Consider the following 23,488-nt stretch of genomic DNA (forward strand, 5'->3'; position numbering starts at 1 on the left):
AATTACTATTTTATTAAAAGCTGCTCACGAGATTTTTGATTTTGATGATGATGACAAAGGAAACGGTATAATTCATTCCCGCTACGTATTACTATAATAAAATATATTTATATCTGCAAACAAAAATCATAAAAATTTGGAATTTGCATTTTTATGAAGGGAAAGATCGTAAATCAGTCCTATGGCATAACAAAGATTTACTCGAATTACAAAGATTAACCATGATCAGTATCTAACTGAAATTTGATTGAGTGCGTGGATGAGCTCAGTTAATGGCCAGTTGGTGCAGCGGATACTTGGGGATGAAGTACTCCATGCGCTGGTTGCGTCTAATGGCGCACTCTTGGTACTCCAACCAGTCAGTGTAGGACTCATTGTGGCACTGCTCCGAGTGCCCCTTCTCGTAGAGCTGCTGGCGCAGGGAGGAAAAGAAGGGGCGCACTTTCTTCTTCCTGCTGTAGACGTGGCGCATCAGCCAGTTGGCGACCTTAATCTCGTTGTAGATGGTCGATCTGTTCAAGCAGACTGTGGTCAGGTTCACCATTTTTGGGTAGTAGTTCGTAATCGGGTGCGGATTCACTTTCATTTGAGCTTTTTCATGATGGTCCGGGCCGAAACGGGTGTCGAGGAATTGGTGGCCGAAGGTGACGCCCCAAGCATTGTACACTTTCTCCCCATATTGGTTGGTAACGTATTTTTGCACACTCACGGTCAGCTCTTTGGCTGTTCCATTTCCAGCGGCTCCTCCTGCGGCACCTGCGCCTGCAGCTCCTGGGTCTCCAGCTCCAGCACCTGCGTCGGCAGGTGGAGCTTCTGCGTCTTGTGGGGAAGCAAATAGTCGAATTCCGCCTTTATAGATTTTCTTAGGAGCAGTAGTGCTCTCTTTGGTCACAGTAAATGGTGGCACACTGCTTGCATTGTGGCCATCCTTACGACGATAGTCGTCCTGCTGTTTCTTTGCGAAAACTCTGAAGCCGTCAGATTTTTGCTGCATTTGGTTATTGGAGCCTCGATCCATCTTGAAAATATCGAACTGATCTGGCTTGACCTGCCTCGGAGCTCTCTCCGCCGGAACATCCACCTTGCCGCTTGGAAGTGACTGCGGATCGGGCGGAGCCAGTGGCAAGCTAAACACTTCTTGTGTCCATAAAATCTATTGGAAAATAATATAGGTGATGTAGTTGCTGGCTCGACGCACTCACGACTATCGATGTTATGGCCAGGAGGACTGCTTGGAGGACTCCATGCCAATGCATAGTATTCTGTGGGATTTACTGTAGATGTCTCTTGTCTTTATAGTGTGATTCAACTATACGAATGTAGAAAATACGTGTGTTCAACAACTGGGCCTTAGTGACTTCAATTACAAAGAAACTTCGATTACTAAAGAGAAGAAACCATAAAACCATATGAAAGGCTAGCAAAGAAAAGTATGTCTTTAAATATATGAGTGCCATTTGCTGATGGTTTTAACAGAGTCTTTTATAGTTACTAATTTTGAACAGGTGGATTTTTCAAGAGCTAAAAATTTCTCGAGGTTGATTTCGTTCTGAGTACAGTGTGTACAGTCGCCACACGAACAGCTTAAGGTAGTGAGCACTTCTTGACTGATCCTGCGTGATACCTAAAATTTCGTGGGACGACACGGGGAACACACTTCACGTTAACTACCAAAGCTAACCCGACGGTGATCTGCGATCCCATGTCCTTTCTGGGCCAAACCTAATTGCAATTCTGCGAAAATTATGCGCGACACAGCTGCGCGTTTTTCCCCGAAACCTAGTAGCATTAATCCGTTTATGGCCACGGATTAAGTTGCAAAATTTTCACTAAGGTCGCCGCGATCCGGGACGCGAATTCGCGGAACAGCCCCGACCCTTCCAGGTAACAACGCCCGCCACCCACAGGTAGGTGTTAATGGGCCAAGAAGGCGGGTATAAAAGATCTGGCCAACGGCAAGGAAGTCATCAGTTACCAACGCATCCTCAAAGTGTGAGGATCCCGCAGTGAAAAGTAAAGTATACGAGTTTGGAACAGCAATTATACGACAAACCTTGTTCGGTTTTGCCAATTTCCTAGCCAGCACTGGGTAAAGTTTGTCCTATAATCCCGAAACGACGACCAGCCAATTGTGAACCCACCAAGGTCCTGATCCTGGGATGCATCTTGTGCAGTTATGTTTCTATCTCACATCACTGGGCAAAGTGTGTCTCAAGATCCTGGCCACTTCGACGCAACTACAAATCAACAACAAATGCAGAGTAAGTGTTATAGGCACTGCAGTTTTAAAATTGAATGGCGAATGTCGGTATGGTCTCTTTTTCAAAGAAGGTTTCGATCGAGCGAAGTGACTAGACCGAACACTCGTGCTATAATTTTAAAATATTCAACATGCACACTGTGAAGTTGCGAGTGAAAACAAAAGATACTGTAGCGGTTGCAATTAGTTTCTTTGGTCGTCCAGCCTTAGGTGACTTTTCTGATCATAAAGCTAGACAACCATTGAAGTTCGTTGTGGCATCAGCAGCACCAAGAGTTAGCAAATCCAGTTAAGTGATCCCCTAATTTGACGGGCCGTTCGCTAAAAGGAACGATCGTTGTGATATGCGTTGTTCCCTAACATATCACAGTGATTTTCCTTTATAACGCATGTAAAAAGTCCAAAACTCATCAATGGGAAATGAAAGCCAAAGTTGCCAGCTTACTTAGCTAAATCGCAGCCTTTAAAGTAGAGGGAATAGTTGCCGTGCTGTAAGTTAATATATCATATCTATATCACAGTGGCTGTTCTTTTTGTACCTAAAGTGCCTAACATCATCATTTTGTTGCCTTATTTTGGTGCACGAAAACCCATACCGTTTTTAACCCCAGGGAACCTCTGCTGCTGATATATTATTGAAAACTCCTATATCACAGTGGCTGTTCTTTTTGGTTGCACGGCCAATTCCAGCGATTTGTCATTTGTGGCACGCATTTGTGTCACCTTGGTGCGAAAATTGAAAATTGTTCAAAAAGAAGGGAACGGTGGCTGATGATGTAGTTCGAAACTCTCACAATTTATATCACAGTGGCTGTTCTTTTTTGTTTGCCAATCGATCTGCGTTCAGTGGTTTGCCAGTACATGAAATAGAAATATTTTGCTTCGACAGATTGTGATTGCACAAATTCCTCAAGCTTTGAACATTTGGCAAAAACTGATGAGACGGTGGTTTTCTATTCGTCATCTGTCTGCAGTTTTGGCCTTGTTTAATTGCACTTTGCAATTCATAGCCTTTTGTTCAATCAGTTTAGGTGCTGGTGCAGAAAATATGCAATTGCTAATAAATAATGTTTGTATTTTTGGCATAAAAAGCATGTGCCGAGTCAATTATTGTTATATCTGTGATTTGTTTAGAGATAAATCTTTAAAATAATAAAGATATGATTCCCACATATATTTTCTTCACTGTACCCCAAGCCAAGTGCGTATTTGCAGTATAAATTTCAATTTAAGGAACCGTCTCAAGTTTGCACATGCATTTTAAATAGATGCTGATGTGCGCCCCCGAAATCGTCAGCCAGGAAGTGTCCTGGTAATGTGGGAGTACCACGTGCAAAACTTTCTATCCGGTAACAGCCTGCTGGGCAACCCTTTCCAGGTGAAAGAGCACCTGACTCGCATTTGGAATTTAACGCGTGTGCGGAATGGCCAAAAGTTGGCCAAAACCCACTCATGGCCCGAGGCGTGGCGGCCAGTTTGCTGCTGGCCAAATGCAAAACAAGCAAACGGCGAAATCCCGTTCTGCATTGACAGGGCCATGGCATAATGCTCGTTATGGCTGCCAATGGCCAGCAGCCATTGTTGCATTGTGGCCAAGGACGCTGCTGTCTGTGCCACCGTTGCTGTTTCGACTTATGTGTTATCCTCCAGCTCGACCGGAAGTGGGAAAACACAGGGGAGGCAGGAGGAAACCGAGTGGCGGAAATGCGATTAAAATGTTCCGTATAGTCAATGCCAGCATCCGCTGTGAGGAAAACAAAGAATTATGCTCGTAGAATTAGTACACTAAACAAATATCAAACTTGTCTATAGTTTCCTACATTGTTATTGCAATCGTTTTGCTCTAAATGAATTCGAACGGAAACCCCACAGATAGCACGTAACTTTCAATTGCATTATATTGGCTTACATTTCGAGGAGAGTTGCCGATTCATATAAGAGTTATATTAAAAACAATTAGCATTGGTATTTGTATCTACTCTATCTTCGCATTCAGGCGATACAGGTAATTTTCCACGCGTATCTTTTGCCGCAGCACTTTCCGCGAATCTCGCTCGATTGTGGCCGTAGTTTGGTTGTGATCGTGGAAGAAGCCGCAGTACCTGGCGGGTACGAATTGCTTGATCTTCTGCTGCCGGATGTACCGCTCCGTCACCTGGAGGCTGCACTTCTTGATCGCCGCCACCTCCACATGCATGCACGCCCGGCACATGTCCGCATCATTGCCAAAGTTGTGGAAGTAGTCACCCACTGGCTTTGCGCCGCAAGTTGAGCACTTGACAATGTTTGTGGGACTGCAAAAGATCGCCACCGATGGCCAGATGATGCGTCTGGATCCAAAAGCCGTCTCCACGTCCCAGTCCGGATATTTGAGGTGGTGCGTGTAGGTAGACGGGCTGGAGAATCCATCTTAATATGCTAACATATCTTCAAAAATGCAGGATTCTTACCCGGGTGTCACCCACTTTTGCTCCCGCGCAATTTGCTTGTTGAAGGTGAAGTAGTACTGAGTTCCTGGGAAATCCGTAGCGTAGGATCCAATGGGTGGATATCCCAATTCTCGAAAGGGTGGTAGTCGCGGCATCTTGTTGGCCAAGGCAGAAAATCCGGCCTTCGAAGGGTACTGTAACAATAACGCATAATAATGGTATAAAAGCAAGCACTATTGAAATGAATTGTATGTTGGAGTCCTACCTTAAATCCCATTGGTTTGGCCACGTCATAGGCATTGGGAGCGACCGAGGGCAGTTTGTGGGTGTAGCTGTCCCTGCAGAAATTTCCGCTGGAGTCCCGGCGGATTTTCCTGAGAAATCCGACCTTCGGCCATACCGGTGGATTGACCACATACTCGAAGCCTGCGAATGAGACGTTTAACGGCATTAGTGACTTGAACTTGAAACCAGAAGATCTCCACCTAGATCATTGCAGCCGGCGACAACGAGTCTAGTTTCGGATCGCTGGCGACGCAGCCTTTCGCGCTCCTGGGCATTTGGTCTTTGGGCACGCATATTGCAGGAAAGTCGTTGGCAGACTGAAAGTTGTATCGAAAATGCTGAAATTGGCCAAGTGTCGAACGGTGACAGCCACCGCAGCACACGCATCGCAGCACGCACCAAATGCTTTAATGGAATTCGAATATACGAGTATTTCCCCCATCGATGATGATATAAAATCAATATGTCTAAACCGTCGACGGTTCGCCGCGGCATCGGTGTACGATGTTTGATTTCATTTAGCACATGTCTAGACGACTTTCCTTATTTCGTGTTTTTTCAATGTTTCAATCTTTTCGTTCTATTTCGCTGTTATTCGACCCGCCTGACTGGCTGACTGCCCCCGAACTTTGACCCAGTTGGGGGATTTTGGTGCGAGTCTAATAGCTTCAAGGGGCAAGCGGAAATGGGGCATAAAGTGGTTTGTCATTGGTGTCGATAACAAAGGTGGGCAAAAATTGTTTTGCAGTGCGTGATGGCTTTCGGAAAACATTTAAGAACACTAACCCTGCAGAATAGCTGACTGAACAGCGCACTGTTTTCCTATCAAAAGCAATTCATCACTTTTTGTTAACGACTAAGCAACCAGGTCGAAATCAACATAGCAATCAAACCATTGAAAATGTACAACATGAAATCTTATTGAATAGTTTGTTTTCCACTTACCATCCATTGGGAAAACGCTTAAGGGTACAAACTTAGCTATCAGTGGATAGCTATTCAAATTTGGTAACAAACAGGCTCTACAACGAACCCAATTTGATGGACGGAAATGTCGTCGACAACTGATCGCAGTATGAAATCAAGTTCCCTATCTGACGTCTTTTTGCTCGCCATACTTTTGAAATATTTTCGAAATACCTGACCGATTGGGTAGATGAATGTGGCATATGCACACGCAAGGTCTCGAAGTCATGACAATCGCTTTTAACAATTTTCCAAGCGGTTTATCGGCGGCTTTCCGAGATGGCTGAAACGACAGACTGGCTGCATGCCATTATTGCCAGTTAACCCCGACGTTGTCATCACCTTGGGCCATAGCCACCACTTGGCTCGGGGTTTTTCTTTTTTTTGGCCGGGACCTTAGGTCCTCACCGACTTTTCCAATTTCCCACTTTTGCACCTGCCGCATGGCACACACGCACCTGAATGCTAATGCAGCAGCGGCAGCACGCACAAATGCACAACCGCATTGCAACCACACGAGAAACCCAGGCAGACATCCTGCTGGATGGAGACAGTGGATAAAATTAATTCGTCGAGGAATGGAAGTACTTTTCCAACCAATACCACACAAATTCGCATACACAGCTGGTCTTCTTTGGAATTTTTGCAACTAAGTGTGCCACACTTCGCAGTATCTACAACCAAGGAACCATTTTCTACTCATATGAAGAGGTTGAAGTGCTCTTTAATTGGCGCATAAAATATATCGAACTTAGGAGCTGTAAGTACTGAAATATTTCGATTCCAAAACTGTGCCATATTTTGCTAAAGAGCAACTACAAATTGTAAACTTGTGAATTTCTCACACTTTATCCGGCAACTTTTATTTGCACTCACTGTGCGCAATTCACGACAAGAGTCGCTTAATTCGTGCAAATAAAATGATTGTGCAACATATGTTTGGGTAGTGGGTCCATTATAACGCAGCTGGGCGGATGGCGGCTGGGATCTAGTGCTGCTCAAGTGCGCCTGCACCTCCGGACGGAGTCCTGGGGAGCATGCCACATTGTTGCCGCAAACTTGCAACGCAATTACACTGAAGTCGCACATTATTCACGTGCTCTGGCTGCTCTCGAAATTCGAAAGGCGATGTGCAAAATGTTAATGAAAGAAGCAATACACAGCAGTTGGCTGCACCACGTAGACTGCTCCGATGGGCAGGTTAATTATGTCAACAATTAGGCTGTTTTATGCACTCGGCGCCGGCAAATGCTGGCAAATGGAGGTGAATTCAGTTAACATCCCACAATACTGGGACAGTTGCTGCACTCGACAAACAAACAAGCCCACTGCTGCCGGAGGCGTGGCCCTTTCATTTTGGCTAGCCAAGTGCCATGTCCTACACAGGCAATTACAGCAACAATGGCTCCTTGCAGCCATCGAGCAAAATGCAAATAAAAATTCAGCTCCATCTTTTGGCTCCTCCACTTTGCAAGGCACGCAGGGCCCACAAAAATGCCATTCAGATGCAAAGCCCACAAAACTCCGAGAACGAAAAGTGGCGCAGAGGGAGAAAAATCATGCGATTTGCTCAACAAATAAATTTGTATTTACGAAAACATTGTGTTAGCCAGCTTAAAACTAACGCCACTATTGGTTAATTTATAAAGTAATTATGAGAATGTAAATAATTTAACACTAGCAATGTGGCGATAACTTTTTCTGTACGTGCCTATTGAAGAGCCGGAAGTGAGAGCATCCTGGCGATGCTCAAGCTCCTGTCTTCTGCCTAGGACCAAAATTTGACTCACAATAAAAACAGGATCTGCAGGACCAACAATGGTAGCGCAGAAAACAAAACAGTTCAAGACCATTCCGGAGCGGAAGTGCCGCTTATTACGCCGGTTGTGGTTAACCGGAAATGAAACGAAACAAGCCAAGTGTGACAAGCCTTTTGGCTTTTTGTTTTCGGCCCGAATGCGTGACTGTCTCCCTCTCTCTCTATTTGTTAAGTGCATCGAAATCTAATTAGGAGCGAGCCTTTCACATTCGAGGTGTACATTTCTTTGAGCCACTGAAATTGGTGCTCCATTGGCCATCCTTTGTTGGCCATTGCAATCAGTGAAATGTCAGGCCAATAACCAACAGCCCACTCAGTCACAAACAGCCAACAAACAGCGTCGCCGATTGCCAGGATGACGGCGAAATCAAATTACAAGATGCTCTGACATTTTCCACCACCCACCGCCCACCGCCCATCAGCACCGCCAACACGCCCCCAATCCGATGTCGGCCCCCTCATTATCCGCCCGCTGACCCAAATTCAATGCGCTCGCAATTTGTGCGGCAATGCGGCGGGGTTAATCATGCTAATAAACACCAACGTTGCACTTGCAGTTGGCGCTGCTGCTGTTGCTTGTTGCTCCTGTTTTCAGTTTGCAACGACCAAGCGACTTTATGGTCCAGTGCCTGATCCTGGAATACCCAGTAATCCGTTGTGGGGACTTCAAGCGGTACAAATAAATGCAAATCGAGTTAAGTTGCAGTCTTAAGTGTCCTAGAAATAGCCACAAAATAACTATTTCTGCATATACCAAAATATAACAAAAATGTTATATAACAAAATACGTTTATAAAGCTGAGAAGCAACTGCAGTGAAGTCCTATATGTGAAATCTATCCATAAAGGTGTTAGAATATAGCTTTTGACTTCTTGGGAGCCTGCGAAAAGAGATTTCTTATATGATGTAGGCCCGCTGGAGTCGAGTACTGGGTACGAAAAACATTGCATACTTACAGGCAGCGGATTAAGGCTCTTGGTCCTGGCAAAAGCCAGTGTCGATAGAGGACGTAAGTACGTCCGTTGCTTTTTGCGGTCGCCGCGTGGCATTTGCCATTCGAGTCGCGGGGGCGATGCGGTTTGGGGCATGGGAGTGGGGCAGGAGTGGAAATCATACAAAATTGCAATGATTATGCGCGCGCCTAGTTGGCAGTCAATTGTGGTCGGGCTCTCATTTGGATGTGGCCCAATGTGGCCCATTATTGGTGCTAGATGGTGGGCATGCCACTTTATGGTAATCCAAACGTGCAGAGCAGCTGCTGCCTGGCCAATGCATTTTTATAATTTCTAAACGTTTTCCAATTCAATTTGAAAGTTACCTTAGCTCGTTTCCGTAAAGACAGTGCTCAAATGAATTTATAGTTATCTAAAAGAACACTTCTACCATGTTTCTGGGCTAGTTTGCCTACCGAAAAATGTGCATTATCCAGCCAATATATCATGCATGATGTGCTGAGCCCACGCAAATCCCCGGCACATTATCTAATGATTTACTGGAATTGTCGGTCTTGTTGGCCTCAGTGAAACGAGAGTGAAACTTTCTTGACACTGCAAAATGCATAAGCCATGGGGTCAAATGGTGCGGGATACTGGGACAGGTGAGTGTACATTGTACAGGTCCAAACACACACACTGTCAGCAAAAGGATGAGAAGGGAGGAATTGGAATCCTAGGCTGCCGTCTCATCATTTCAGCTGTCACATTAAAAATGCATAAATGTTGCTTAAATGCAATCCAAGAAATGCAACTGGCCGTAATACGTGCAAAAACAAGGGAAGGGGCCAAAATGCCTCCAACCAATCAAAGTGCTTCAAGGATGTGGGCTGGTTGGATTGGGTTGGGTTTCACAGAGGAAAAGGCAGCGACGAGATGGAGCATACAATTTGTAAGCTGCCTGCCATTTTGTGGAGGAGTATGGTGAGCACACTGAGAGAAATGCGAAAAGCCTATGCACTTGTAAAGTTACCAAGAAAAGTTTGCATGTAAGGGTTGTTCTAATTACTTTATTATATATAGGACAAATCTATTTGTGTAAAGGTGTGCAAAAGTGTGCAGTATAAATATCTTTTTCCTTCAAACAACTGGATTATGCATTCAGAATTCATTTAGAAGGGGAAGCTATTTGGTTCCCAGATCTAGACTCACCGGTGTTTCCACAATGTAGCTTTGGATGATCTTGTTTTCCCCGGTGCAGATGCCTTGGAGCCTTCGGCCTTGTCTTTCCTTTGCCTTGTGTGATGTTGCCTACGTTGCAGGTGAGAGTTCTGGGATTGGAAACGGAGTGAATGTGGATGTGGCAGTGGCACTGGCAGTGGAAGTAGAAGTGGCAATGGGAATACGTTCCTGACTGCGGATGTGCGTCTGCGGGGCCTGGGCCTGTTTCACTGCTGATTGTCGTACTGTTGATCTGTGTTTTCACTTAGATATTGGCCCGGGGGCTGGGCGATAAAGGTACGTGAGTGTTACCATCGATACAGGAAGTTTGTTTGTGGCCAACTTGCTGAGTGGGCAGGAGCCGTGGGCAGGGATTGGGTGCGCCTGGTTTTTGGGGGGAATCTGACAGCATGGGCATGAGAACGAGCAGCGTATGCTATGTGGATTGCCTGTGGAAGGTTCTGTTGAAGGCTGGCCCAAAAGTGTATAGTCGACAGACTGGCAGGTAGGCAGGCAGGCAGGCTTTCGTTATCTAGTAAGCAATCGTTTCAAATTGAATTTTCTATTTACCCAGTCGTCGATATGTTTTCAATTGCCCATCGACTCTTCGTGCCTCCTTTCTCCTTTCGATTTACTTGGCGAAGTTCTCCAGACAAAAGTTAAGCCAAATGAGTTAAGCTCAAATTTGGATGCGCCACCACTGAGGGCGAGTGAAGTTTTTCAGGATATCCTCAACAAATGCAAGCACCATTAAGTCCTTTTTCGCAAAAAGTTTCAAGCTATACTGATTCCGCCAATACGCATATATATTTATATATATCAAAGACCGAATTCCGTTGAAATGAGGTTCGGAGCTTTGTGGCCAGACGAAATCGTGGGCGGCACATCCGTCGTTCCTGCAACATGGCCACCTGCCAGTGCACCGCGGTGGGCCAGTAGGCGTAACCGCCATTCAAACTATTCAGGTGCTCCACTGGGGTCGTCTTGTTGACCGCCAGGAGGTGTGGCTTCAGCGATGAAGGCAGCAGTCCGACGGCGAAGTACATTTCCACCTCCGCTTCCGACAGCATGAGCCCTAATCGGAAATCCTCTGCGGTTTCGATCTCTGACCCGGACATCTGAGATTTATTAAATGCTCAATTCGAATTGTCAAGCTAGGAAATGAAATTTAAATGAGAGGACTTTTAGTGATGCTAAAGAAGTAATCCAATTGGAAAGTATTTAAGCGAAGGTAATTGTTTTATAAATAAGAATTAGGAGGAGTAGGATCCGTATGAATAGAAAGGTGCCGGGCTTCTTTGCAATTGCACTAAAAAACAGCTGTTGGTGTGGCATGTTGGAAAGCTGAGGGCGGTCAGCCGGGAGTCCTGGAATGTGGATGCACCTCGCGGTGGCCAGCCTCCAGCGTCAGGTGCTCCTGGTGGTTGTACGTGTCCACATGGACCAGTCACTGGCTGCAGGCGGAGAATACCAGTTCTATGTAACATTTCGCACTTTTCCATTTTGCACGTAGCCGGAAAACAGAAGGCCCAAGGTTCCAGAAAACGAAACGTTTGGAAGCTGTACGTAATAAATAAAAAAAATATTCAGTTTCAATTTAAACGAAAATCATTTAAGAGGAATATACAGAAATAACTAGAGAAATACAGTTTTGCTGTAATCATTCAAGGCTGTACGTAATAAATTATAAAAATATTCAGTTTCAATTTAAGCAAAAACCATTAAAGCGGTATATACAGAAATAACTAGAGAAAACATAGACAATTTTGTTGTAATCATTAAAAATAATTGTTCTCATTTCTTTTTGTTTCCATTTTGAAAGTTCGCAACTTCAAATTAGCAAATCATCCATTGGAAAAGAGTTCAGTTTCCAGCCGCAAATTTACACCTTGAAATGAGTTGTCATATTTTTAGCCGTTTTTTCTTGCCTTTGGTGTTTTAAAGGAACTTGCTGTTTCAATAAGTCAGTTATTCTTGAAAATCATGAAAGACTCCTTCCAGACACACAGGTTCTGAAAATTTCAAGCGATTAAATGAGAAGTAATAAAATCAAATCGAAACACTTGCATTTACTTAGTAACACTTAAAACAATTATCCCATCTAAATAGCATTTCCGCTGTTGACACCTAGCAATCCTGGCTGCCATCTCCACGGCATTCGTCACTCACCTTCTGCCAGCGGAACTTCGAGATGATTGATGCTTGAGTTGATTGATGTCTCTTTGCGGCGGGATGCACCTCACTTCGGGCAACCTTACTTCTGCTGAAAGTTTGGGCAAAGACACAGGGCTCATGGCCCGAAAATATATCAAATGACAGTGTCGCTCAATTTAAAATATTACTAGCAAACACATTCCATGAACTTGAGTAATTCTGAACAAACAACTTTTGGAATTACTTAATCGCAAAGTTCTGACAGAGAAATGTTTGCTAAAAGCAACGAAAAGGTAAGCGGCACATAAATTGTCTTTATTATGAAGGCTGGAGCATACTTTTGTGCGCAATTTAAAGTGCAAATAAGATGAGCAAGCGGGAAATCCCCTCAAACCCGCTGTCAACCCTCCGTTTTCCCCTACGTATTTCATTAAAGCGCAATGAAGACATTTTCGGGGGCCAAGTGTGTGTGGGGGAAAGCTGTTAAAAAATATTTGAAACACTTGAATGTTTCCCAACTGACACTAGGCCGTGGGGTTGGCATCTTCGCGGCCCTTTGTGCTGCCCCATAAAGAACAATAAATATTATTTATGTGCTGTGTGATAAGGATACACACACATTCCTTTGCGGCTGCAGTCCGCGCTTATTTGACTGCCGTATGAGTTTCCCATATCTAGTCGTTGGCATTCCAGGCATGTTCACAGTTGAAGTTGATTACTAAAATTATTTCGAAAATATAAAGTTAAAAAATATATACATATATTATATAATTGGTTGTTTTGTGCTTAAAACCCGTGCATGTTTGGGCTTTTCCAAAAACGATAAAATTATCAAAATTTGGCTTTATGATTTTTCAATGAATAAATTTATTCACCGTGCAGGAGCATACTCCATTCAGGAGTACATCAAGCGCCCGCTAGGTGGCTGCACGAATAGTTGGCGCACACATACACTGAGGGCTTAAATGAGCCTTTAAGCCCACCATTTCCAGCACCTGTGTCACATGATATGTACATAGTATGTGCGTATGTGCCATTGTGTGTTTACCTGATAAATACGAACGCAAAAACGGCAGAGAGACAGGCGTGTTTATTTTAATAATGTTAACCTAATTAAGTGATTAATATGCAAAATGTGCGCAGAGATTAAAACGATGAACGCACTGTGTTTAATTATCGAATTAATTTTTTTCATTGTGCCACCTTTGTTGAATAGCACGCCGACATTTTAAGGCCAATGTGCATACACAGATGCTCGTTGACAACATTGGATGGACCCATTTTTTGTTTGCATTCATAATTCAGTTTTAGATAATTATCTCACCATTGATCAACCAAAATCCCAGCCTTGATGACATTACATTTTTAGACTTTGGCATTGATATTTATTTGTTTATATGGAGAAGTGAGAGAGAAATTAAATTTTTTCTGAAAAGCATTTATATTTTGGCATTTACCGAACCCAGAAGTGATTTAAATTCCATTTGCATAACCAAAGACACTAGAATAATAAGATGCGTAACGCCATACGATTTTTTTGCACACGATTTTTTCGGGCTGGCTCCAGGCTCTCTCGAATTTTTGTTTTGAATACGCATCAGTGATGCCAATATTTTTCTTGAAAAAAGTACAGATTAAGAAAAAAAAACGGAAAAAATAGACTGAAAATTTCAAATAGGATGGAAGAACAGGACAGATTTTGATTCATACGTTTGATTCATACGTTGACATTGTGCCAATGCGTTTCAAGTTTTAAGAGGCTTTATTTAGACAATTTTTTCTACTCACTTTAAAGACCTCACTATTAGCAAAACATATGTACACTACATACGTACATACATACATACCTGCATACATTCACACATACATTCACACATACATACATACATACATACATACATACATACATACATACATACATACATACATACATACATACATACATACATACATACATACATGCATACATACGTACATACATACATACATACATATATACGTACATACGTACGTACATACGTACATACATACATACATACGTACATACGTACGTACATACACTACACATACACATACACTCGCTGCTCGACCGACAAGAGGATTACTTGGACTACTTTCGACTCGAAATTAGCAGACATGCCTTACCGCCCGCGCTAGAACTAGTTGGGAATTATAGGGCTACAAGACGAAATTTTTCCTGAACAAATATCAAAAGCGGCAATAACTTTGTGTTCCGACAGTAAGTTAAACATTCTTCAGGCTTTAATTGAGACAATTTTCACTACTTTATGCAAGTAACACATACACTACATACATACATACATACATACACACATACATACATACATACATACATACATACATACATACATTCATACATACATTTATGTTTAACATTTATTATTTTAAGTCGACTCGAAGGTCATATAAATATACGACCCCATTACAATTGTAATGTCCTCCCCGTGGTGTTCCCTGGGTACCAAAAAATACATATATAATATTACAGATAATTAATAATAAAAATATTTATATGTAAACGGTAGCTAATTCGAGCGGCGATTTTAACTAAAGAATATTAAAACAACTTCTTAAAAGAAAATAATAGTCACGGCATCAATTTTTAAATAATATTTAGCTCATATTACAACGAAATTGACCAAAACATTAATCAAATTAGTTTCTTAGATCAAAATTGATTTCGGACCGAAAATCGTCTTCTAGCACAACTTTTTTGTTTACTGTTTTCACTCACACAAGCAAGTGAATTCTATTTTTAGAGCGCAATTACTGCCGCCACCAAAAGAGTGGCTGCGTAGTGCAAAACCAATGTATGGCCGTTACGCATCTTATTATTCTAGTGTCTTTGGCATAACTATATTTAAAAATACCAACAACTAATAAATACATTCCTTGAAGTAAGCCAGAAAAACCAATTTTCTGAAATTGGGTAATTTATTTGCCAAGATAAACAGATAAAATCTGAATGTAGAGAAGCCTGATTTATATCAACACGTCCCTTTACCATTGTAGAAAATAATACATGTTAGATGCCAATATTTTCCTGACTATTTGTACTTGAATTATATGCGGGTTGTCTAGTGGCTTTTCTTATGGTATACATACTACATGTGATAGTTAATCAACAAATGTCCCCTATGAAATCTTATGCTTTGCTTAATAGGACAAATAATATAGTCTTTTTGAGGTTTAATTGGCTGACAGAAGCAGTTTTCAGGTGCAGGCCAACTACTCAAATTTGTATTTTCCTTGCTCGTTCAGAAGAGTGTAAAATTTACATCTGGAAAATGAACATCTGGTGCTTTCGCACTTTACAGTCCATTTCACTCATTTTCATCCACTTGAAAATGCGATTTACCAAACTGTGCCTGAAAATTAGTTTCGCAAGCACAGCTTCCAAAAAAGGGGATAGCATTTTTTTGGATAATCCTTCTCTTGACAATCTAACGACACTAAAAGCTACTCAACGTTTGCCACCTTTTTTCTGCTTTCAAGGAGCTAATTGATGAAAGCTTAAAATGGTTGTGTAACGACTGGAAATAGAGCAAAAAAAAGGAAGAAATCAGACGAACAATTTCCTTCAGTCTTTCGTAGAGTGCAAAATTAAAGGTGCTGTAAACGGCGAGCATTTCTAAAGGACGAGACGAAAGTCCTTGGTCTGGGATGGCTTTGGAAATTAGAATTAATATTTTTCTGCTGAGTTTACACAATTTCAAGTTTCCTGGCGCGAAAAATGCATGCCCTGGTCAACATCCCACAAGCGCTGTTGTTGCCACGCTGCGTGTTTAGCACCCCTTTTATGAGCTTTCCTGGGGCATTATAGATATTTCCAATTTTATATGGTGCTATATAAAATATAAAATCATAAAAAGTAGGTGAAGAAATATGAGCCAAGTTTTACAACGTTAACAAAGCTATCTGCTTTTTTAATATATGTACATTTATTTTGCGGACAATTGGGCATACAAAATCTCTTGTAAAGCTGCTGAGAATAATTCAGCACTATTTTTAAAAATATTTTCTTAAATATATACTTAAATATATACTTAAATATATAATAAAATATATAATAAAATATATACTTAACTATATACTGAAAAAATTGTTTTTGAATTGCATACTTTTAGACTTGTTTGTGAATGACAAAGTCTCCAGTTATTTCCTTGAGATACCCTTTCTTACTGAGCATAAGGGTATCAGTGCCTTCGGTCCAAAGCGTCCTCTTTCCCCTTGTTGTGACTGTGCTTGTGTGCAGGTGAGAACGGAAGGAGCACATCTTGTGCTGAGCCAGCGTGCTGCAGTGGAGCATTCGTGGCAGCTCCAGATGCAGCTGCTGCAGCACTGATAATAAATTCATGATGAAGTGTAATTTATACACTTCATATGCGGCCAGCATCCTTCTACCCTTTTGCGTCCTTTAATTTTATTTTTTCCAGACTGAGCTTGACAGGGGTCTGACCCAAAAGACGAAAAAGTTTTCTCAAGGCTGGCCAGCCATGCATTAAACCTTGAAATGTTTGCGGCCCAGAATTCGCTAAAAACTAATTACGAATGCCACCCAGCCCCGAAGAAAAGTGGAAACCGCGGGCAGTTGGATGAAATTTCATTTCAAATTAATCTAATTTTTTGAGGTTATACATTTCTTCTTGGCTCTGGCTCTGGCTCTGAGGATTCCATCTAATGAGAAATGCTGATTTTGCACTCTGCATGGCGCTGCATACAAATGAGGGAACTCGGCGTTCGAGATGCGGTCTTGGCATATGATTTCCCAGAAACTGGCTTGCATAATTGCATAATTAGTGGTTAGGTGTTATGTAAATGGAGGCGGTACGTTGATTGGCCACACCGGGAACTGACCTCCTAATTACTCAATAGCTGATAATTGAAGGCCGAAAACTCTGGACTCGATAGCTGGATTAATTAATGAACTTTCGATGAACTGCGCCTGCTGGCAAATTATGATTGGTACGTCGTCCAAGGCTGGTACATAATTTTCTATCTTGCCCATTTATTACTTTCTAATGAATATAGGTGGGAAGCTTCAACGCCCATTTAAATGTTTAAACGTTCTTGAACCATTCCCATGTCACTCACCCACATCAACAGTCCTCAAATGAACTCAACTGGACTGGCTCACTATTTGCTCGGATGTCTATCTGTTTACACTTATGATTATATGCATTTGGTATTAGCCAAACTGTTGGTCACTTAGTTCCAGCTCTTCTGAACAGCTTGTTAGCACCTCAAAGGTGGCGTTTGTGTTTGCCTAGTAAAGGGTAAATATTCTAAACATATATTTATGTATATACATGCATTGGACTCCATATAGAACAGCTTAAATGTGCGTTGGCACAGCACATTTGAATGCATTTCTATCGGTTCCCATTAGATGAAGATATAAATACAGGTTATTTGCATAGAGCCTTGCAATAGTTTGCGTAGGTCGATTTTGCCATTTCTTGAAAATAATAAATGGGTTCAAAGGAAAAAGTATATGGAAGAGGGCGTCGGGTTGAGAGTTGCACACTTTGAATGGTAATTCCCACAAAACAATTACATTTACAAACTAAGAGAGTTTTAGGAGAAGTACTAGGATGCAGTTTTGTTTTCAGAATTTTTTGCACAACGCGTGCTTCCCGGTCATAAAACCGGTCTAATTCAGATCCCTTCATTGTCGTTGTGAAATCCACTTGCTATTTTATTCCAGTGTTGCCTACTTTGTTAGGCCTTTAAGTAGAGCTATCATACTCAGCGACCAAAGCAGTTGTGATCGCGGCCTCGAGAAGAACAGTCGTTCCTTCAGCAGAGATTCTTTTCGTGTGCTCTTAGAACTGGTTTCAATTTGAAAATGCTGCTGATATCACTTATGCTGATGGCTTTTGGCCTGGCCCAAACGCTGCCCATCGAGGAGGCCAAAACGCCGCCGCCGACCAGCGAAGTGCCCGATTCAGGGCGAGTGGTTTTCGATCAGCGGCAGACGGGCAGATTCAACATCCATGTTAGCATCAAGGATGTGGCCATCATCGAGTTGGGCAAGAACGGACTGGCCGAGGTGAGTGAGGGCCCGAAAACCAGTTAACCGATATGCAGCTAACAAGTTGCCAGCGGTCTAAAAATAACATCTTCGATCTCTCAATCAGGAGACGCATAACGATGAGGAGGATTACTACTATGATGACAGTGCGTTGACCGTCAAGCCGATCAGGCTAACCACAGAGACCAGTAGCACCACCACAACCAGCACCACACCGGCCTCCCTGCCAGAGAGCACTGTATCTACAGTGGCCCATACCACCGAAGCCACCCAGCCGAATGCCAACTCAAGCTCAAGTCTGCAGGCTGACATTGCAGCCAGCAGTAGCCCAGTATCGAAGCCCAAGTCCAGGCTGAACAACCTCATGATTGTGGAGACGCCAATCGGTGGAACACCCAAGCACCTGCACCACAAGCTCCATGCTCGCTCCAAAAATATACCCATTTTGGCCGAGGATGCAACTGCCGCCATAACGCCACCCACTTTGCGCGAGAGCATTGAGAACACCGCGACAAAGGGTCACAACTCGCCCATTTACAAGGTCAAAGTTCAAGGATCTTCGATACCGACAACCAAGAAACCCGACCCCTGCCGAAATCATGTGATGAGCAAGTGCCTCGACTCGATCTCGTAAGTCTAAATGTATAGATGTATAAAATGACCACTAAGCCGCTTACCAATCGTCTAACTTTTTCTTATTTTTATCTCCCATTCTTTTTAATAGCACCCAGCTGTTCAACCTTGTGGTGGGGATGAACTTTCCGTTTTTGGTAGTCGCGAATGACCCCGAAAATGCTGAGAAAGTGATGACTTAACATTTTTAACTACCATATAGTTCTATGGTATAGTTTAAGTGCCACTAATTGGATCTAAGCCATTGGCGTGAAATACATTGACTGAAACCCAGTATATTAAAGAGTTTACTTACTGCTTTGTGAACTTGACAATGCAAGAATATACCTTAAAGTAAAAACAGCGATTTTTGTTGAGAGTTCGGCAAGAAAAGGAAAGTTAAGCAGCTTATGAAAAGTCGTAGCATACATTTATTTAAAATTCGCATATTACCGCAGTATTTATTTTTAACTTTGAGATTTTTCACTTTGAGTTACTGCGCCGCTATGAAATACATTTCAACTTCAGGGGGACGGCAGTTAAATTGAAATCAACTCTTAATTGAAAACAAATTTCCGTTTGACTTAAAAACCCTTTCAATGTCGACTGTCAGTGGAAATTTAAAATTGTAAAAGTTTTTACACACATCCCTTATTAATAGTTTGGTTCCCTCTTTTTTATTTTTGCAAATTGCGAACGTCAGCTGATGAATTGCGTTTAATTGGTTAATGGAGAAATGAATTGCATTTCGATTTTATATGCGCTGGCACTCGCATTTCTTTAGCAATGCTGCAGTCCCAGGCGTAAGCCAATTTTTCACCTTATATAACCAGGTTTATTATTGCCATATGCCGTATTGCCACACATGTGCACAGGTTTTGCTTTATCAATTTGAGTTTGTAATTTCCGCATGCGCTTAAAATGCAATTGCAGCTGAAACAGCATTGTTTTACGTTCTCTCGCGTATGCATGTGTGAGTGGGGGAGTGCATTACTGCGACTGCACTTGCATTGGTATTTGTGTGGGGACATCTGTGTGCGAAGGCTGCTTAATTGCAACTGTTGCGTGTGCGGCAAATCTTTGGGGTCGCACTGTGCACTCGCCGTGCTCTAATTAAATTAATTGCTTAATTTAAAGTTAATTTGCCACATGTGGCAACTTCTCCTCGTTGTCCTCTCTGGCCAGACAAAGCACGCACACGTGTCCTGCATCGGTAGGAGCTGCCTGCAGGCGCTCGAAATCTCTCGGATTGCCCATTAACTGGCCAGATATATTCCCAAAACAACTGCATTATCCCGATGTCGTTGTGCGTGGCTTTAATCGAGTTTGAACTGAATGCACAACCAGCCTGTACATGCTATTCCAGTTAGCCAGGAGTGCAGATCTCTGTATGGGCCTAAATGTGTTTCACCGGAAAGTCATTCCATGTACATTCGGTGATTCCCAATTTTGCTAGACATAATGGTTTGTCGAAATTTGAACCAGTTTGGCGTTTAGCATCAAGCAGCATGAGTAAACCAACAATAAACTGACAAATTACTCTGAGTAGAATCATTCCCAACTATGGCGTGATTTAAATTGAATTACAATTGCTAAACATAATCCATTGTTATCCAATCTCAGGCATACATATATTTTCCGGACACGCCGGCAACTAACACAATTGTCAAATGCCCATCCTGCGCAACTTTGGGCCGGAATCTTTTTGGCAAAGTTGGCTCGCACTAATTACCAACATTAGGCCACCTGCACAGACTCGGCACACTCAATTAGCAACTGTAAACTGCAATTTCTATGCTGGCCAAGTGAGTTCTGGCCAGAAACAGCAGCAAGGCAGCAACAGCAGCCCAAGTCTTTGGCAACTTTGTCGTTTTCCTTGTTCGCTGCATTATTTATGCCACCTCCTTGACCTTTCGCCTTGATGTCGCTGCCTGTGCGAGCCCGTTAAATGCGATGGTTTGTCAAATTAAAGTGGCGCCAGAAGTGAGCCAGAGGAGCTGGGAAAGCCGTGGGAGCGGAAGTGGAAGGAGCACACAACGCAACAACTTTTCCAACCGGAAGTGTAGCAGACGCCCAGCAACAGAAGCAGCGAAAGTGTGTAAGCGCGGAATTGGATGTTTGGCTATAACGGATGCGGGCGCCATTCTGCTGTTGTTCGCAAACATGGCGGCAAAAGCCCAGAGCCAAAAAGCCACTCCCCCCCGCCACTCTGAGCAATCTATGTAGCCCTTCTGACGCAACAATTGTATTTTATTTATTGCATAACTAGCGGCGTTTATGCGTCTGAGAGTGGATAGCAACCAGAGGGCGCAAGAATGGGAAACAAGCTAGAGTGGCCAGGACCTGAAATGGAACCATTCTGCCTCTCGGAAAAGCGAATACCCTTGCAGCTTGGATACCCGCAGTCCAGCACAATAATTACAATCGCTATCAGCGCCGACATTTCACGATGAAAAACTGCATTGGCACGCAACCTGTTGTTGGCTTCCTGCTCTCGTTCCCGGCTCGCTGTGCACTCGGAGAAAATGGGGGTAACTTCTCAGCAAATGCTAAGCAAAATACTACTCAAATGTGGCAGGCAGGGCAAGATATTACGATCCTTACAACTGCTACATTTTTCAAGTGGTGCAAATGCACCAGGACAGTTTATGAATGACTTTTTTTACTGTGCAGCTGCAGATCCAACTCTCCAGGTCCAGATAAGCGCCGGCTAAGAGGGGAGCTGCCTGAGCACACTGTCCAGGAACAGGTCCCTCCTTTAACAGGTCCTAACTATGCAAAGCCATAAAACGCAAGTGTCGCAGGGATTATTCATGAACGGGGAATGAAGATGAAGCGGCTGGCGGGCTGGCAGTGACAGGTAAACGGAGCAACGGGAAACGGAAGGACATGCAGGAGGAAAAGTCGAGGGGGAAACACGATTGCTAGGAAGCGGATTTAAGAGAGGAGCAGACTACTTAAGGCTAATTTCATTGCTGGAAATTCAAGCTATTCAATCTCATACTGAAAGCATCACAGAGATTTGCATGGCGCGATACAAATTTATTACGCAGAACAGTGCAAAAGTCATTGCGATTGAGTAAAACATACATACAAAACAAAAAGGGAACCAGTTAAATAGTTGGTTTGAGGCCATTGCCAGCGGAAAGGGACTTTCTTTTCTTATTCTGCTTCTCAGTATTATACCAATGCTTTATATACTCTATGTTGATCTGGGAGACCCGCTCCAAGTAGACAACACTGCCCATATCGCTGTCCAAGGCCAGGATTTCGCAATAGATCGAGCTCATTTTTATATTGCAACGTTCCAGGGCGACGGACACTTCGTGTTCGCTGACTTCCGTCTCGTCCAGGAAATGCACCTTAACTTTCTCATGGTTGGTCACAAAACGAGTGTCTGCTCCGGGCTGTTTGATCTCCGAATGCAAATCCTGCAGATCCTTCTTGAGCTTTTGCATCGTTGAAATCTTCAGACTAAGCCGCTCCTTTAGGACTTGAAGTACCTTGCGACATTGCTGTGCATTTACTTCCTGGCGTTTGATTAAGTCATCGATGGCTACGTTGAAGTTTTTGGGTTCGGTCATGAAGGCGTTGATATCCTTAATGGGAAGGATGTTGGGCAGCGTTAATTCCGGATTTCTGCCCTTGCAGCTGATTAGGTTAGTAAAGTCCAATAAATCTTCGTTACCCATTCTAAAGATATTAAACTATAACCTATCTTTTTCACTGTTTAATATAATAATTTGAATTTGTACGAGTTCGTCAGAAAGCAGTATATGCAGTGACTACTTTCCCAAAAATAAGGAAATGTTCCTTTGCAGCATTCTTATATATATACTATAACCATTACTTTTAGCTTCGTTTTCCGACTTCTTCATCAGCAAACGTTGACTTTCTGTGGAATCACTTTCAAAGTATTTGTTCATTGCAATTTTAGTTCATTTTTATTTGGGTGCGCTTTTGGCGATTTCGATATGCACTAAAAGTCAATTTATTCACTTGACTTAATTTGATTTCAACCATCAAGTAATCCAATCGCGTTTTTGTGCAGTCGCACTTCACGGTTGCACCTCGAAAAAGGAGTAATTTCTGTTCGCTGAAAGGATTGTTTACTCAAATTAAATGTTTAATTTAACAAATTTATAAAAAGTTCGTAACCTTTAACATGGTCAACTAAAAAACTCCACTACAATTGTTTGAATGTATATCTCATGCATTTTTTGTTCACCTGCTGTGCACACTAAATTAAATTACGTTGAAACCCGTGCATCCTTGTATAATATTACTCATACGCAGTGGACGCCGGGGACATTGATTTAAATTCAAGAAACCCACGAGCAACAGAAGTTCGAGGGGAGCTGCCTGCAATCTCAACTGCCTCATTGTTAACCCGCACTCAATTTCGATTCCCAATATGCTCCACATAACCGAGAGTAGGGCTCGATTCTCTATGCCGGTAATCGTACGTGTGGAAAAGACGTCAGCACTGATTGCTGCATAAATGATTGAGCATGTGTGGTGGTGTGCGCCTGTCTTTCCATCCACATCGATGTGTGAGTGTGTGTGTGAGTGTGTGTGTGTGGAAGAACTTGCCACAGACGAATCGCACTCACTATCAGCATTCCTCCATGCAACAGGACCTGCATCCCAGCGAAAGGGATGGGCTTGCATTATATGAAAATTGATGGGAAATGCCAAAATATTTAAATCTAATTTTGCGCCAGGCTGACAGGCAGCCAGCAGTCGCAGCAGCCG

General features: G+C 42.8%; 4 protein-coding genes across 5 annotated transcripts; 1 reads left to right on the forward strand and 3 right to left on the reverse strand.

Moving 5' to 3' along the window:
• Nucleotides 1–150: 150 nt before the first annotated feature.
• LOC6547383 lies at nt 151–1,722 on the reverse strand. The gene is made up of 2 exons (XM_026980388.1): nt 1,203–1,722; nt 151–1,153 (listed from the first exon to the last, which is right to left on the reverse strand). The coding sequence occupies exons 1-2, from the start codon at nt 1,254–1,256 to the stop codon at nt 266–268; spliced, it is 942 nt and encodes a 313-aa protein (XP_026836189.1). The 5' UTR covers nt 1,257–1,722; the 3' UTR covers nt 151–265.
• Nucleotides 1,723–4,140: 2,418 nt separating this feature from the next.
• Nucleotides 4,141–6,209, reverse strand: LOC6547496. Of its 2 annotated transcripts, none has more exons than XM_001974802.3 (4): nt 5,920–6,209; nt 4,955–5,115; nt 4,711–4,883; nt 4,141–4,656 (listed from the first exon to the last, which is right to left on the reverse strand). In XM_001974802.3, the coding sequence occupies exons 1-4, from the start codon at nt 5,924–5,926 to the stop codon at nt 4,236–4,238; spliced, it is 762 nt and encodes a 253-aa protein (XP_001974838.1). In that variant the 5' UTR covers nt 5,927–6,209; the 3' UTR covers nt 4,141–4,235. The 2 variants fall into 2 exon arrangements, with proteins under 2 accessions (XP_001974838.1, XP_026836305.1); XM_026980504.1 differs by lacking the exon at nt 5,920–6,209 and adding an exon at nt 5,175–5,288.
• Nucleotides 6,210–17,859: 11,650 nt separating this feature from the next.
• Nucleotides 17,860–19,042, forward strand: LOC6547495. The gene is made up of 3 exons (XM_001974801.3): nt 17,860–18,139; nt 18,228–18,751; nt 18,846–19,042. The coding sequence occupies exons 1-3, from the start codon at nt 17,936–17,938 to the stop codon at nt 18,934–18,936; spliced, it is 819 nt and encodes a 272-aa protein (XP_001974837.2). The 5' UTR covers nt 17,860–17,935; the 3' UTR covers nt 18,937–19,042.
• Nucleotides 19,043–21,769: 2,727 nt separating this feature from the next.
• On the reverse strand, nt 21,770–22,501 carry LOC6547494. Its single transcript, XM_001974800.2, has one exon. It carries the CDS (start codon nt 22,423–22,425, stop codon nt 21,847–21,849), a length of 579 nt encoding a protein of 192 aa, XP_001974836.1. The 5' UTR covers nt 22,426–22,501; the 3' UTR covers nt 21,770–21,846.
• Nucleotides 22,502–23,488: the final 987 nt, after the last annotated feature.

This window comes from Drosophila erecta, unplaced genomic scaffold, assembly GCF_003286155.1.
Source record: "Drosophila erecta strain 14021-0224.00,06,07 unplaced genomic scaffold, DereRS2 tig00000092-arrow-pilon, whole genome shotgun sequence".
Classification (NCBI taxonomy): Eukaryota; Metazoa; Arthropoda; class Insecta; order Diptera; family Drosophilidae; genus Drosophila; species Drosophila erecta.

Excerpts from the sequence above, each read along its gene's own strand:
- LOC6547383 (XM_026980388.1), bottom strand. The coding sequence starts at position 1,256 with ATGCATTGGCATGGAGTCCTCCAAGCAGTCCTCCTGGCCATAACATCG. Across the intron at positions 1,154-1,202 it reads TGGCCATAACATCGATAGTC|ATTTTATGGACACAAGAAGT; the intron begins GTGAGTGCGTCG and ends ATTTTCCAATAG.
- LOC6547495 (XM_001974801.3), top strand. The coding sequence starts at position 17,936 with ATGCTGCTGATATCACTTATGCTGATGGCTTTTGGCCTGGCCCAAACG. Across the intron at positions 18,140-18,227 it reads GCAAGAACGGACTGGCCGAG|GAGACGCATAACGATGAGGA; the intron begins GTGAGTGAGGGC and ends TCTCTCAATCAG. Across the intron at positions 18,752-18,845 it reads AAGTGCCTCGACTCGATCTC|CACCCAGCTGTTCAACCTTG; the intron begins GTAAGTCTAAAT and ends TCTTTTTAATAG.
- LOC6547494 (XM_001974800.2), bottom strand. The coding sequence starts at position 22,425 with ATGGGTAACGAAGATTTATTGGACTTTACTAACCTAATCAGCTGCAAG.
- LOC6547496 (XM_026980504.1), bottom strand. The coding sequence starts at position 5,268 with ATGCGTGCCCAAAGACCAAATGCCCAGGAGCGCGAAAGGCTGCGTCGC. Across the intron at positions 5,116-5,174 it reads CGCCGGCTGCAATGATCTAG|GCTTCGAGTATGTGGTCAAT; the intron begins GTGGAGATCTTC and ends TCTCATTCGCAG. Across the intron at positions 4,884-4,954 it reads CCAAACCAATGGGATTTAAG|TACCCTTCGAAGGCCGGATT; the intron begins GTAGGACTCCAA and ends TTATTGTTACAG.